Source organism: Rutidosis leptorrhynchoides, chromosome 4, assembly GCF_046630445.1.
Source record: "Rutidosis leptorrhynchoides isolate AG116_Rl617_1_P2 chromosome 4, CSIRO_AGI_Rlap_v1, whole genome shotgun sequence".
Classification (NCBI taxonomy): Eukaryota; Viridiplantae; Streptophyta; class Magnoliopsida; order Asterales; family Asteraceae; genus Rutidosis; species Rutidosis leptorrhynchoides.
In genome coordinates, this window is record NC_092336.1 from 549,759,583 (window position 1) to 549,777,862 (window position 18,280).

Here is an 18,280-nt window from a genome sequence, read left to right on the forward strand (position 1 = left end):
TATTATTATTGTTGTTGTTACTCTTATTAGTAATATAATTATTGGTATTATTATCATTATTATTATTAATACTAAAATTAGAATATATCTAGTATTATTATTGATATTATCCTTAAGTGTTAATATTAAGTATTATTAATCTTAATATTACTATCATTTATATTAAAAGCATCATCATTACTATTATTAGTATTATTATTAGAAAGATTATTATATTTATCAAAATCATTATTATTATAATTCAGATTATTATTATTATTAGGAGATTAATACAAGTTATCTTTATTTTCATTAATATTAGTATTAATATCACTTTTGTGACTATCGATATTATTATTCTTATAATTAAATAAAAGTATCATTAGTAAATAACATTATTATTATGAAAAGTATCATTTTCAATAAAGTTATTATAAATATTATTATTTTTATTATTATTAGTAAATCATTAATATCAAAACTATCAATTTTTTTTTAAAACAAATAAATAATTTGTACATAAAATCTACTTACTATATATACTATAGTTATATTAATATTATATATTATTAAAATTTTTATTATTAAAAAGATAGTAAATAAACTATACATAAAATATATCAAGTAATATATACATATATACTTTATCATATATAAACCCTAATATAAATTATTATTATTAATACGTTATAATGAAAGATAAAAACTAGTTAAATAAAATATGTAAATTAAATATATCTACACCTATATAACAAATAATTTAACAAGTATATCATTAGTAATAAAATATATATTTATTCGATTACGATTATCTGTGTTAATATATATACAAATGATATAGGTTCGTGAATCCGAGGCCAACCCTACATTGTTAGATATCATCTTATGTATTTTTACTACAAAATACATTAGGTGAGTTTCATTAATCCCTTTTTAAATGCTTTTGCAATATATATTTTGGGACTGAGAATACATGCGCTGCTTTTATAACTGTTTTACGAAATAGACACAAGTAATTGAAACTACATTGTATGGTTGAATGATCGAAATCGAATATGCCCCTTTTTATTAAGTCTGGTAATCTAAGAATTAGGGAACAGACACCCTAATTGACGCGAACTCTAAAGATAGATCTATCGGGCCCAACAAGCCCCATCCAAAGTACCGGATGCTTTAGTACTTCGAAATTTATATCATGTCCGAAGGAGGATCCCGGAATGATGGGGATATTCTTATATGCATATTGTGAATGTCGGTTACCAGGTGTTCAATCCATATGAATGATATTTTTGTCTCTATGCATGGGACGTATATTTATGAGAAATGAAAATCTTGTGGTCTATTAAAATGATGTAAATGATTATTTATGATAAACTAATGAACTCACCAACCTTTTGGTTGACACTTGAAAGCATGTTTATTCTCAGGTACTAAAGAAATCTTCCGCTGTGCATTTGTTCATTTTAAAGATATTACTTGGAGTCATTCATGACATATTTCAAAAGACGTTGCATTCGAGTCGTTGAGTTCATCAAGATTATTATTAAGTCAATTATAGTTGAATATATTATAAAATGGTATGCATGTCATCAACTTTTGTTGTAATGAAAGTTTGTCTTTTAAAAACGAATGCAATGTTTGTAAAATGTATCATATAAAGGTCAAGTACCTCGCAATGTAAACAACTATTGTGAATCGTTTGTAATCGATATGGACTTCGTCCAGATGGATTAGGACGGGTCCTTTCAGTTGGTATCAGAGCGATGGTCTTAGCGAACCAGGTCTGCAATAGTGTGTCTAACTGATAAGTCGTTAGGATGCATTAGTGAGTCTGGACTTCGACCGTGTCTGCATGTCAAAAGTTTTGCTTATCACTTCGTGTTAAAAATCACTTGCTTATCATTCTTAGTCTAGACACGTTTTACTGCATTGATTGTATGATTAGTGTATGGATAAAATTCATATCTTAGCATATCTGCTAATTCATATCTTAGCGTATCTGTTATTGTGAACTTTGCCTGACATTTTCCGTAGATTCCTCCGTAACTTATGGGATTTTAGTATTATATATGCATATGTAAATTATGTATTGCAGGGTACTAATCTACATCCTATAATCTATTTCTTATCGAAAAATCCTTCATCTGATTGTACAAGATGAATCCTGCAACCAGTTCGAGTCCCTCAGATTCCGATAGCTATTCCGATAGTTATTCCGACAGCTATTCCGACATAGATGTTTACCTAAGCTCCGAGAACAGCGTCATCGACATGAATCAACCAATCAGCCATTATCAATTCATCTGGTGGGTTTGTAGTCGACTTAATTAATGGAAACACGCAGAAGGCAATCCCTTCTACCAACCGAATTCACCTCTTGACAATGAAACTAAAGCGTTTACCGGTGAACCTGTTCGAGACACCATTTTCAGTCTCATTTCCAGGGTAACTCGACAAGATTATATTCTATCCACAAGTCTGAACCTTATTCATCCGCTCGTTCCGACCGACAACCATCCTGGAGTAATAAGTCAACGAACTTCGCGCTCGAATAATCAATTCGGAGAATATGGTGCAAAATGTACCAGCTTCAGCAACATCACCTGCACCAACAGTACCCTCAATAACAGCACCAGTACCATCAACAATCCATGCTTCAATATCATCATCTGTACTTTGAGTATGATCTTCGCTCTACGTATCGTTCTACCTCATTTACCTTCGTTCGACATGGCGAATATGTAAACTCTAAAGTTTTAGAGATTATTTATTCTAGTTCCAACCGAAAAGCAAATGAGTTTAATATCATATTAACTCATTAAATCCATGAATACATCTGAAGAAAAAAAAATATATGTATATATGTTTTCATAAAGATTGTAATTAAAAATTCTCTTGTACAAACTATTAATGGTGAAAATATTTTAACGGGTAGGTAATACCCGAGGACTATTTAAATTTCACATTAATAAGTTACATTGTACGTTCTTCGAATCTGTTTCAACAAGTCATATACTATCCTTCTTACATCCACCGATATACAAATCCGTTCACCACAGAATAACCATATTCATCCAATTACATATTTGGATTTTGGTCTATCAGAATCCATCAAGTGGCATAACGAAGAAATAATAGACACAATAAAAATTGATTAGAAACAGATTAATTAACAATATGAAATTCTATTAAGAATCCACGCTAACAAAATCCTAGCTAACTGTTCCTAGCTAACTGATAATTCCGTAATACATTTTATTTATCGAGATTTAATTATCGCAATTTATTTTATCGCAATTTATATTCTCGCAATTTTATTTATCGTTATTTAGTTTCTGTTATTTATTTTACGCACTTTAAATATCGGGACACGTATACAAAGTTTTGACATATCATATCGACACATCTATATATATTATTTGGAATCACCATAGACACTCTATATGCAGTAATGATAGAGTTCTCTATACAGGGTTGAGGTTGATTCTATAATAATATATATACTTTGAGTTGTGATCGAGTCTGAGACGTATACGGGTCACGACACGTAATAATTAATTCGAATATTATATAGTAAACTATATATGAATTATTATTTGTACACCGCTAACTGTGAACTATCGACTGTAGACTAATAATGTTGGACAATTAAAATGAATTAAAATATTGATTATAACATATGAAACTAAAAACTTCTTCAAGTTTGCCACTTGATTTCGTCTTAAACCTCATCTGTACCTTCACGATTACATTCTGCGTTCAAACCTTTCATGATTCTTGAAAACACCTCAATCAATAGGATGAATCAACCGCACTTCATCTACGGAAGGAAAGATTTATGCATATAGTTATGCACCTGAGAAACTCTCGGCAACTGAGTAAAAGTTTAACACGTAGCCGCGTTGGATCCTTTGGCATTTATTAGCAAAAATAATTTTGTGATCCCTTTTCAAAGTAGTCAATTTTGTCACAGCTCCAGCAAGTCAATTTCGACTTTTCATTCGAAACAACCTTATTATAACCTTGATATATATACGTGCTCTTTTATTGTTACCGGGGAACCTTTCATATTTTACCATATTACCAGCAGACGTACCAGCAACCTCGTTGCTTCTTGGTTTAAATCTCTTCGATAAATCATTATATTTATTCATTGAAACCCTATCATGTACTCATCGACATCTTGTAACGAAAATTTCCATACCAATTACTGGGAGTCAGCAATCAGTACTTTGAAAACGCACATCATATCTACATCAACAGTTATATGTATAACATTTATCTTTTAGAATTATGGTCTTTTATTCTGAAATTCTGAACAGTACTCAGTCTACAAATCAATACTCTGAATGTTGAAAAAGCTGAATGAAGCAGCAGAAACTGTAGACAACCGTAAACGACCTTAATCGTCGGAAGTTTAATGATAAAGAATAATATGTTGGAAAAGCTCAAAAAAGTTGAAACTGGAAAATAGATTGAGCTACCCATGAAGGAGACCAAGGACAAATACAAGGACCAAACCCTATATTCAAAGGATTCAGGTAATTCTAGATCCGTTGAAATCTTTAGAGAATATCTTGCTCCGAAGTCATGTTAAAATCTTGCGGAAAATCTTTCTCCATCAACCATCGAACTTAGAAATTCCAAAATATCATCATCAATATCTTAGATATTTCTGAGGATATTTTCATAAATATTCTCGTCCGAAATTAAATACCTCCTCGTGCTTCCTGTGTATCATATATTGGAAACATTCAATAGAAAAATTTAGTACCGAAAAGCAGATTATGCGAAACTATGAAGAAAGCCGTGGACAAATCACAAAGAATAAGTTTGACTTCAAAGAATCCAAATGATTCAATGTCTGCTAAAGTCTTTAGTGAATATCTTGCTCCTTACTCTAAACCCTTGCAGACAATAGTTTCTATTATCCTCTTATCTTAGATATCCCGAGATATTATCATATCTTTCATTATAAATATCTTCCATATTTCTGAAGATCTTTTTATAATTATTCTTATCTGAGATCATCAATCTCTTCGTGTTAGCAGTGTTACATCATATAAAAACTGTTAGTTTCTATATTCTGTAAACTTTCGAGCTTAAAATATGAATGTTATTGAGGTAATGTTGGGAACTGATGCATGAGTTAGTATAATATAATAACGCTTGATCAACGTGATTATATTACAGTAAGTCATGCTGAGTTTCTTATGGGACGTGATTATTCACAGACCATAACGTCATCATGTGCCACGTTACATAACTCTTTCATTCTACTTAACTCCTGAACAAATCAAGAAAATGTATTCTTGATGGTTCTATTTTTCCGTGATGTTGATAATTTTGAAAAATCAAATCGTGCTATCACGTTCCTTCCTGCTTAGAACATTAAATTCATTCGAAACTCCATACTTACAAATTCTAAACCATTACTCGTTTTATTAGAGATCGAGAAGAGATTAAAAAGATGAAGAGCTCTGAAACATAAAGGAAGATATGAAACTCGACAACAACACTGAAATTACAATAATTAAAAATTAAAACATCACGACAATTAAAAATTAAAAGATTACAATCAAACTACTCGTCTTCGTCAATTGTCATCGGCAAAGTAGCGTTCACCAGTCATTTCACCATCCGTGAGGTACTCTGGAGACATCGGTATTTTTCTTGATGCCTCAACTGTTGCTTCAGCTGATTCATCGAGGTAACGATAACCCAACGTCTCTTCATCTTCAAGAACCGCATACAAAGAAATGCGTTTACCGCGATCTTCAATAGTATCTTTTATAAAGTACCATTGATCATCGTTACACAGAAAACTTGCCCTACAATCCGCATCATAATCGTCTTTATAAAAGAACACAGACGTGAATTCACACGGAACTTTTTCCTTCAGAAAGGATAGCAAGTCTTGTAAACTAACATCACGAATGTCGACATCTTCAAACAAAATACTGTCGCCCCACTTATATTCTTTCATTTGATTACGGAAATCACCTCCGTAATGAACATCGAAGGAAACAACCATTGGGGGAAGTGTTAACATTTTGCAGTTTGGGAGTGTTTGATTTTGATTTTGAGAAAGGTGGAAATATAAAATAAATATATGTTTGAGTGTATAAAATGAAGTATATGGTTAGTGTTTTTATAGTGTAAAAGTGACCGTTGGGATAGCCGTTGGAAATTTTTTTTATTTTTTTATTTTACTAACGGCTAAAAATTTGGGCAAGTTTTTGGGCGAAGGTGGACGATGCCCGTTGGGACCTCTCTCATGATAGTTCATTCGTACTCTTCGAATAAGCGAATTATTTTACCTGTATTATTCTGTAATGATGAAAATTCTATTTATCAGCTCATATTCGTCAAGAAAAACATATTTATTGTTAGCCATGACGACCTCACTCAAATTTCGGGACGAAATTTCTTTAACGGGTAGGTACTGTGATGACCCGGGAATTTCCGACCAAATTTAAACTTAATCTTTACATGATCTCGATACGATAAGCAAAAAAATCTGTAATGTTGAGTTTCAAAAATCTTTGAACTGTGTTTAATATATTCATTTGACCTTCGACTGCTCTCGACGATTCACGAACTAATGTGTGTAAATAAATATGTATATATATATATATATATATATATATATATATATATATATATATATATATATATATATATATATATATATATATATATATATATATATATATATATATATATATATATATATATATGAGTATATATAAAGTTGTATAATACCATTTAATCATTTGATTTAAATATGTAAAGTAACTTACGAAATAAATAGGATATTATTAAAATAAATAAATATATATATGAATTATGTATACCATTAATAGTGTATGTATGTTATATATATAAATATTAAATATTCAAAAGTGTTATAATAGGTATTACATAATTAATAAAAAAAAATTCTATTAAATTAAATTATGAATTAAAATATAGTTATTATATTACCTTCGTTATTAATAGTGATATCATTATTATTAACAGATTAATAGGTAGTATATATATATGAGATTAATATGTATAAATTGTTATATCAATAATTACTATTATTACTTTCATTATTATCTAATATTAATATTAGAATTATTAATATTATTATATGAAGTTTTGATTTATACAAGTAGTATCATTAATATTGCTACTATCATTACTAATTCTATTATTACTATTATTAATTTCATTGGTAGTAACATTAATATTAATTAGTAACACATATGTAATTTATTATTATTAGGATCCTTATATAATTAATACAAAAGTATATGTATAATCAAAATATATTTATGCAAATACAATTATGTATATCTTTAAACACATATACATATACTGAATATTGTTATATATATATATAAATAGATCAATACCGTATGTATATATAAATATGAATTTCATCCAAATAAATATAAAGAAAACATGAATTCAATTATTTTATCATTCTCAAACTGTATATGAAGTGGTTGCTGACTCTTAACTCTTACCAACTAAAGAATCAAACAGCAGGATATGGCCAAAATCTGTTAGCTGTATATTCTGTTTTATTTTTTTTTTTATCTTTTTATTCCTGATCAAATCATGTCGAGCCACTAGGCTTTTATATGACAATCAACTCACATATCAATTAAGGAAGAGATACGTTTTCCTCACCCTCTATATCAATTCAGTATCTAACATTATCACTATATCTGCAATTCGTGCGAATTAAACAGAAATATATATATACAGCTTATATACACCCTGTTCGTAAACTCCAAACATACTACCTGAAACCCGTATCACATTTCAAAAACTGATAATGCAATTAGGTTAGGATTATGTTAGTTAATCTTTCTGCAAAGATTCATCTTCCAATTCTTGTTATCAAATTCTAATTTTCAAGTCAAACTTTCAAATTTAAAAGTCAACTAACCTGTTCTTGGTGGAAATTCGACTTGGTTTCATCGATTCAAGTTCAGTTAAAGGTACAGAAAGTTTCTATGGGTAATATATAACCTTTTTCCTTTTGAAATCATAATCTAAAACATTCTAAATTTTCAAATCACCACTCATGTTCTTCGTAGCACTTACAGCGTTTTATTTAGTTATATTTTTTTTTAATTACTTTCTGTTAATCAATCTTCAATCATACAAGTCGTTTTTAATTAAGTTGAAAGCCTCAACTGAACTGATGAGTCGTTATTATATACGATTTATTTTATGTTTGATTGAATCTGTGGGAGAAGAGAAAGATAGAAAGAAACAGATAGATTACGGGTTTATATTTATATGAGGAGGAAATAAACAGAAAATTATAATGGGTTAAGTATAGATGAATGGAGTAAAAGATAAGAAAAACAGAAAGGGTTCGATGGTCTTGGGGATGTTGTGTAACCGAGAGGTCTCGGGTTCGATTCTAGGGGCTGCCATGTTATTCTTTTTAGAAACCCATTTCATTTAAAGTAGTTTTCTAATTCTATTATTATTATTATTATTATTATTATTATTATTATTATTATTATTATTATTATTATTATTATTATTATTATTATTATTATTATTATTATTATTATTATTATTATTATTATGATTATTATTATTGTTGTTGTTATTAATTATTAATTATTATTATGATTATTATTGTTGTTGTTACTCTTATTAGTAATATAATTATTGGTATTATTATCATTATTATTATTAATACTAACATTAGAATATATCTAGTATTATTATTGATATTATCCTTAAGTGTTAATATTAAGTATTATTAATCTTAATATTACTATCATTTATATTAAAAGCATCATCATTACTATTATTAGTATTATTATTAGAAAGATTATTATATTTATCAAAATCATTATTATTATAATTCAGATTATTATTATTATTAGGAGATTAATACAAGTTATCTTTATTTTCATTAATATTAGTATTAATATCACTTTTGTGACTATCGATATTATTATTCTTATAATTAAATAAAAGTATCATTAGTAAATAACATTATTATTATGAAAAGTATCATTTTCAATAAAGTTATTATAAATATTATTATTTTTATTATTATTAGTAAATCATTAATATCAAAACTATCAATTTTTTTTTTAAAACAAATAAATAATTTGTACATAAAATCTACTTCTACTTACTATATATACTATAGTTATATTAATATTATATATCACTAAAAATTTTATTATTAAAAAGATAGTAAATAAACTATACATCAAATATATCAAGTAATATATACATATATACTTTATCATATATAAACCCTAATATAAATTATTATTATTAATACGTTATAATGAAAGATAAAAACTAGTTAAATAAAATATGTAAATTAAATATATCTACACCTATATAACAAATAATTTAACAAGTATATCATTAGTAATAAAATATATATTTATTCGATTACGATTATGTGTGTTAATATATATACAAATGATATAGGTTCGTGAATCTGAGGCCAACCCTACATTGTTAGATATCGTCTTATGTATTTTTACTACAAAATACATTAGGTGAGTTTCATTAATCCCTTTTTAAATGCTTTTGCAATATATATTTTGGGACTGAGAATACATGCGCTGCTTTTATAACTGTTTTACGAAATAGACACAAGTAATTGAAACTACATTGTATGGTTGAATGATCGAAATCGAATATGCCCCTTTTTATTAAGTCTGGTAATCTAAGAATTAGGGAACAGACACCCTAATTGACGCGAACTCTAAAGATAGATCTATCGGGCCCAACAAGCCCCATCCAAAGTACCGGATGCTTTAGTACTTCGAAATTTATATCATGTCCGAAGGAGGATCCCGGAATGATGGGGATATTCTTATATGCATATTGTGAATGTCGGTTACCAGGTGTTCAATCCATATGAATGATATTTTTGTCTCTATGCATGGGACGTATATTTATGAGAAATGAAAATCTTGTGGTCTATTAAAATGATGTAAATGATTATTTATGATAAACTAATGAACTCACCAACCTTTTGGTTGACACTTGAAAGCATGTTTATTCTCAGGTACTAAAGAAATCTTCCGCTGTGCATTTGTTCATTTTAAAGATATTACTTGGAGTCATTCATGACATATTTCAAAAGACGTTGCATTCGAGTCGTTGAGTTCATCAAGATTATTATTAAGTCAATTATAGTTGAATATATTATGAAATGGTATGCATGTCATCAACTTTTGTTGTAATGAAAGTTTGTCTTTTAAAAACGAATGCAATGTTTGTAAAATGTATCATATAAAGGTCAAGTACCTCGCAATGTAAACAACTATTGTGAATCGTTTGTAATCGATATGGACTTCGTCCAGATGGATTAGGACGGGTCCTTTCACTCTTTAGATACTGTATGTTTCAAGATGCATATGTTTGGTGATTTCATTTCCCTATTAACTTGCGTGAAACACAAGTGGGTTGGAACTTACACCTTTCAGCTCCTTTAAACGAGTTAGATGCTTTAGACGTAATTGCTCTATAGAATTTGTTAAGTAGCTTTTCTTCACGTACGTGCCCTGATGAGGTGATGTGGACCCCGTCATGTAATGGTGTGTTTAATGTGGCGGAGTCGGTGAGGTTATTGACGGTGTCAAACTACTCGAACAATATCGAATGAAAGAGGTTAATTTGGAACAACCGTGTCCCTTCAAAAGTATATATTTTTCATTGGTTAGCATGTAAGCATAGCATTCCGGTTAGAGACGTTCTTATTCGGAGACATATTTTACCCCAAACACATTCGTCTTTGTGCACGTGGTGTGAAATTGAAGTCGAAACGGTTGAACACTTATTAATTCATTGTCCATGGGTGTTCAAGGTGTGGACCACACTCTTTTAATGGTGGAAATTACACCATTAAAAGAGTAAGAGTGCGATCCACACCTTGAACGCCCACGGACAATTCAGCTTTTAGATAAGATGCTTTGATAATATTGTTTTTGTTATAATAGTAAATAATAGTAAAAAAGGAGAGACAAGAGATTTAATATATAATAATATAATATATAATAATATTATAATAATATTATATAATAATAACATGTGTATATGCGTTTAATCTTCTATATATATAGACGATTTTTGAATTTAAATTTTTAGTTATGAAGAAATCAAAGAAACTTAATTATATATGTATAGATATTATCTATATATCTAATAGACAAATTCCTGTAGCACTATTCATCAATAGTAATCGACTAACTTTTTTTTTCTCAACGATAAATGAGGCAACTTTCATAAAAGAAACAACCCTTCAATGTTACCAAAAGATGTCGAAAAACATTCTTTTTTACAAAATAGAACAACTAACTTTTAAAAATTCTTTTTTACCAAAAACACCGACTAACCTTTTTTTTTTTTTTTTCTCAACGATAAAGGAGGCAACTTTCATAAAAGGAACAACCCTTCAATGCTACCAAAAGATGTCGAAAAATATTCTTTTTTACAAAATAGATCAACTAACTTTAAAAAAAAAAACAAAACAAAAAACCAACGTTAAAAGAAGCAACTTTCACAAAAGGAACAACCCTTCAATGTTAGATATCGAAAAATATTCTTTTTTACAAAATAGATCAAGATTTTTTTTTTAACTCGCATTCAAAACGGAGCCTCCGGCGCGAAGCGAGAACTCCACAACTAGTTAATATTGGCAAAAGGTTTGGACTGGCGGAGAAACCCTGACCCCGTGTGCCTTTGGCACCCATACCGCCCACCCCGTAAGGGCTAAGTATGCCCGGTAAAATACCTCCCCCCAATACCCAACAATTGCGTGCAAGCCGAGATTCGAACCTGCGCCCCACTATTGGCAAGGGGTTAACAACTGCGGGCCCAGGGATCATTAGCAACGGGTACCACTGAAGCACTGCTTCATTGGTAAAACACTTTTTTTGAAAATTGTAGTATAATTAGTATAATATTACTCCGTAAATAATAATACGCTATGTCGTTATTTTATGAAGAATATTTTCCAAGAAATGGTTAATATTACACGTGAAAACAAATAAAATATACCAATGTGTCATAAACGAATTATGATATGGGGAATAGTAGAAAAATGTAACAAAATCATCTTCTAGTTCGGTGGTAATAACTTGGTGAATTTTTCCACGAGGTCTTGAGCTGAATCCCTTCTCATGCTACAATAATGAATTTTTCTCATTGCTTCGTGTAACTCGGCTCGTTTAACTTGGGCTCGACTCGTGTTCTAACATAAACGAGCCTTCGAACTATTCGACTCATATAGGCTCGATTAGCTCGTTCGATTATTAAACGAGTTTTCGAGTGAGCCGAGTCGAATACTAACTTTTTATACTCGGCTTGTGAAGCTAATCGAACAATATTTTTTGTTCGAATTCGATTCGAGTTCGAACTCGTTAAAGCTCGAACTCGAAATAAACGAGCTCGAACTCGAGTAACTCGTTAAAAACTCGGTTCGTTAACAGCCCTACATGTATATATATAAAAATAATTAAAAATATAAATATGTATAAATATAATATAGTTAATTGGATTCATAATGTAAAATAATAATTAGAATAAATAAGTCTATATTAAAATGAATATATACATATATATTATGATAAACCTATATATAATTTCTATTTATAGTTATTAACATATTGTGGTATTAAATATTAATATTAATATAGTTTAAAGGTAATATAATATAAGTAATTATAAGTTAAAACATAAATGTTATGTTATTATCATTACTTTCATTATTGTTATCAATGTTAATATTAATATTAGTATTTGTATTATTAATATGAGATATAAATATATATATAAAATTTGACATATATAAGTTGTTATATTATTATCATTATTAATAATATTAATAATAATATAACTAATAAGATTATTATTATCATTTATAATATTATTGTCATTATTAGTAATTGAAATTATCATTATTAGTATTAATACTATCATATTATTATTTTTCATTTATTATTATTGCTCCTTATTAAATAATATTACTATTAAAAATATTATTGTTAATATTAATAAGTATTAGAATAATTATATTGATTAATTAACAAAAATAGGAATTGGATACGTATATATATACAGATATATCATTAATACAGTATATATAATTATATATATACAAGATACTGATATACATATATATAAATACTTATGAGATTAATTATATAAATCTGTATAATTATTATTAATTTTGATTAATTGAATATTGAAAACACAGAATCCATTCAGTTTCATATCACTTTCACACCGTGTTTAATTGAAGATTTCTATCCTTCATATAGTACAAAACGATTCCAAGTATTACATTATCAAACAAAAATCGTTAGCTATCAGCATCACTTTTTATTTGTTTTATTTTTTTTATATACCTTGTCTGATTGAGAAAATGAATACCACGTCTTTATATAGATTCGATCAACTCTGTTATAATTCATACATCCAAATTCTTTTTCACTATCATTATCAATTATCAATTACAATAACTCTTAGGAATGAATTAAATTGAAATTTTTTTTAAAAAAAAAACTGCAGGTCGTCCTCTGCTTTTCAACTTTTTGGCCAAATCATGGTTTCGTATATTAAATTTAAAAATCTGATAATGCAATTTTGTTAGAAATGCTTCGTTAAAACTCTATGTAAAGTTTCAATTTCCAATTTCTCCTATCGAGTTCCAATTTTAAAGTCAAAGTTAATTTTCTAAAAGTCAACAGTTTTGTTCTAGGTGAAATTCAAGCTTGTTTTATGGTTTATGGTTCAATTGGCGATTCTAATAGTTTCTAGACATGTTTAGCAAACTATTTCGTGTTGTAACTTTGATCTATAACGTACTCAATTTCAAAATCAATTTTTTTTCTCTACATAGCAGCAACCCTATGGAGCTGTTTTATTTTATTTTTTTTTCTTTTCAAGTGTTTATTAAAATAACGATTACAAGTGATTATGTTTTGTTATGAAATCCTAAAACTAATTTCGTAATTATTGCTAATAAAACTCACTTCTGGTCGACTAGTTGTGTTAAGGGGAGGAAGGAGATAACACAATTAATCTTATTAAATATTAATGAGTTATAAATAAAAACAGAAAGACACAAGGCAGAGTAATGGTTGGAGGGGGTGTCGGGTTAGCAAGGGGTCTCGGGTTCGAGTCTGGTTCGTGGCAAATCTTTTTAGAAAAGACTCCTAAGGGTAAACACTTTTATTTATTTCTATTATTATTAATTTTATTGTTATTATTATTATTATTATTATTATTATTATTATTATTATTATTATTATTATTATTATTATTATGATTAAGATTTAGATTATTGTTATTATTAACATATTATCATTAATATTGTTACTAGTATTATTGTTATCCTTATCAATATCATTAAAGGTATTATTATGAAAATTTTAGAATTATCATTGTTATTAATATAGGTATTACTAATATTACTATGATTATTACTATTAATATTGTTATTATTATTAGGAAAATGATACAAATCATTATTATTTTCACTAATAATAGTATTAGTATCATTTTTTAGTATTAATATTATTATTAGTATTAACATAAATATCATTCTTAACAATATCATTATTATTATTAGTATTATCAATATCATTAAAATTATTATGATTATGAAAAATAAAGGTTTTAAAGATATTGTTAAGGTTATAAGTATAAAATAAAGATTACAACACAAATATATTTAAAATTACATAACTTAACTGTATTAAAATTTCTATATATAAAAATGAAAATATATAAATAAATAATGAAACTTATAAATTATTAAGTATAACAAATACATCATTAATAATAATAAATAGAATTATTCGATTTCAAGAATATGTTTTAATATATATATATGAATGATATAGGTTCGTGAATCCGAGGCCAACCCTGCATTGTTCAGTTGTTCAATGCCGTCATATATATTTTTACTATAAAATACAGTATTGTGAGTTTCATTTGCCTTTTTACCCTTTTATATTTTTGGGCTGAGAATACATGCGCAATTTTTATAAATGTTTTACGAAATAGACACAAGTAATTGAAACTACATTATATGGGTGAATGATAGAAGCCAAATATGCCCCTTTTGCTTGGTAACCTAAGAATTAGTAAACCGATCTACTAATTGACGCGAATCCTAAAGATAGGTCTATTGGGCCTAACGAACCCCACCCAAAGTACTGGATGCTTTAGTACTTCGAATTCGTTTTTATCATGTTCGAAGGATTTCCCGGAATGATAGGGGATATTCTTATATGCATCTTGTTAATGTCGGTTACCAGGTGTTCACCATATGAATGATATTTTTATCTCTATGCATGGGACGTATATTTATGTGAACTAGAAATAAAATTCTTGTGGTCTATTAAAATGATGAAAATGAATATTTATGATAAACTAATGAACTCACCAACCTTTTGGTTGACACTTAAAAGCATGTTTATTCTCAGGTACGAAAGAAATCTTCCGCTGTGCATTTGTTCATTTTAGAGATATTACTTGGAGTCATTTATGACATATTTCAAAAGACGTTGCATTCGAGTCGTTGAGTTCATCAAGATTATTATTAAGTCAATTATAGTTGGATATATTATGAAATGGTATGCATGTCGTCAACTTTCGATGAAATGAAAGTTTATCTTTTAAAAACGAATGCAATATTTGTAAAATGTATCATATAGAGGTTAAGTACCTCGCGATGTAACAAAATATAACGTATTCGTCCTGATGGATTAGGACGGGTTGTTAGACGTATCACCCTTAAAATCAGATTGGGACACTCGAATGTACCCCACAGTCATGCTCACATCAAACGGGTTACTATAGATCGTCTTTCTCATGTTATACACACTGTGATATCCCCCCAAAAGAGAACAATCACTCTCCTCAATCTCGACATCTTCTAGAATAATCGTGGACCCGCTCTGAATCTCAACTATGGAGCGGGACTCAACCTCCAAGTTCAATTCCTTCAACTTTTCAGTTGTTGGTTTATAACCATTAGCCATGAGAACAGCCAACAAACCTTCTTCATTAACCATATCAACCTCTTCCTCACTACTAAATGAACAAGTATGCAAATCCTGCAATTTTGGGAACTCCATCAATAACTCGGAATGTCTGTCTATAGGGACAGGCTCTTGATCAACTTCATTTATCATCAAATCATCCCCAATACCCGTACACTCTTGCTCACTTGGAATATGAACCAACACATGTGTTATGTTGCTTATCTGTTGCTCTAAATTTAGAATGGATAGCTCCTGATCTCTAAACATTTGTGCATACCTCTCATTAGTTTGTGTTTGAGTTGCAATAAACTCTATTTGAGTGGCAATAAACTTACACATCATATCCTCTAAGTTTGAATTTTGATCCTTTAGTTTAACAACATCCTCTACAATTTCATTCCCAAAACTTGTGGTTACAACGCTTGGTTGCTCATCCTGAAGACCATATAACCATCTACAATTTTGATTCAGGTACTCGCGGGATGACTGCATCTCTTTGTTCATTTGATCATAAAATCAGTTACTTTCTTCATTTAATCTGACCATCTTGTTAATTTCATCCTCTCAATGGCTCCAACAATTAAGCATCTTCCTGCAACTGACAAAAACTAGAAAAAAAATAAAAGCACCGACACAATACAATGTAAAATAAAATAATATAGAAAGTAAAACTAAATCTAAAATAATACTACTAAAAACAAATAGACTCAAATAAATCACAAATAGCAAACAATCTCAAATTGACACACAACTGTCCCCGACAGCGGCGCCAAAAACTTGATGTGTAAAATCGCGTCTATAATTTATAATGGATAATACCGGTTCAAAAGATTACTACACACTAACGGGCAGTGTACCCGATCGTGCCAAGGACAGTTTAAACGTGGAAATTAAGATTGCAACTAATGAAAATAAACTAAGTTAATCTATGAAAAATGAAAGAACGAGATAATTGGTTTTGTGGCTATTTAACAATTAGCCAAATCAGAGTAGATTAAAAGTAAAAACAATATTTTTGTTTTTTATGTCTATAGAATGAAAACAAGAAAACAATTAAGATAGTTTTTGTAACACCCTGATTTTTTTATCACAGCGGAAGTACATGTAATTACTAAAATAACCCTGGTTAACGTTTACAAAACCATAGTTAAGAAATCAACTTAGTTAACATTGATTACAACTTTACAAAACGACGGTGTTACGTGAAAACAGTACAAAAAAGAGAAAACATCATAGTTCAGCTTATAGTCAAACATGTCTTCGATCCCATCCGCAACATCCGTCCTAAGCAACAGTACCTAAACCTGCAATGGGTGGAAATGTGGTGGAATTAGCACAACTGCTAAGTGAATGGATACTATCTAACAGACCAAGCATAAGCAACTGAACATGAAAGGGTCACATATATGCTAACGTTCTGAACTAGCATAAAAAAAACAACTGGCAATATGAGGATCGACGGCTTGTACGAGCATACGACTTACCTGATCAGGCTACAGTCTACCGATAGTCCGCTTTACCGATTCCACTGCATAACCGTCCAGATGCAACACATGTGTTCTTCTATGCTATACTGAACAATCAGTAACATCATGACCCGACCAGGCTACCACGGTCGACCTCATACAAACCCTACCTTGCCGCCTCGGTGGGTTCTCAAACTTGCCACCTCGGTTGGTGTCCAACTAATAGTGCGCACATAGGATCACAGATAATCATTCATGCAATCGTCCTAACTAGCATGGCAATATCTAACTACGCATGGTGATCATACTGGATATAAACATAAGAGTAAAGAGACTGAACAAGTAGTGTGTCAGCTACTTAATACTATATCCGGATATAGACCCACTCACTGAATACCAAAAACTAGCTCAGATAATCTATCACTGAGCTGCTTCCTTATCCTTATCACCTGAACATAAGATAAATCAAGTTAGTTTCTATTCGTTAGCACAAGACAACACAATACAGCAAATTAGTATTAAAAGCACCACTAAAAGTCCACCTAACACTTATGCATTTTCAGAATTTACATCCTGATTATCATAAGACACGCGGGCAGCATAATGGCTAGGTATCAACACTTAGTAAAATATTCTGGCCACAAAGACACTCGGTCGACTGACTAGCACAGCCAGTCGACTGTGTCCAAACACTCGGTCGTGTGTCCTCTCGCTCGGTCGACTGACTAAGTTAAATCATCTGGTCAGAAATCAGACACACTTGGTCGAGTGTCAAAAATACTTGATGTT

General features: G+C 29.5%; 1 protein-coding gene across 1 annotated transcript in view; it reads right to left on the minus strand.

Moving 5' to 3' along the window:
- Positions 1 to 16,558: 16,558 nt before the first annotated feature.
- The window catches only part of LOC139842688 (uncharacterized), a 35,887-nt gene continuing 34,165 nt past the window's right edge, over positions 16,559 to 18,280 (minus strand). The window contains exon 4 of the mRNA XM_071832804.1: positions 16,559 to 16,633. Coding sequence (XP_071688905.1) covers positions 16,559 to 16,633 — 75 coding nt within the window. The remainder of the gene's footprint in view (positions 16,634 to 18,280) is intronic.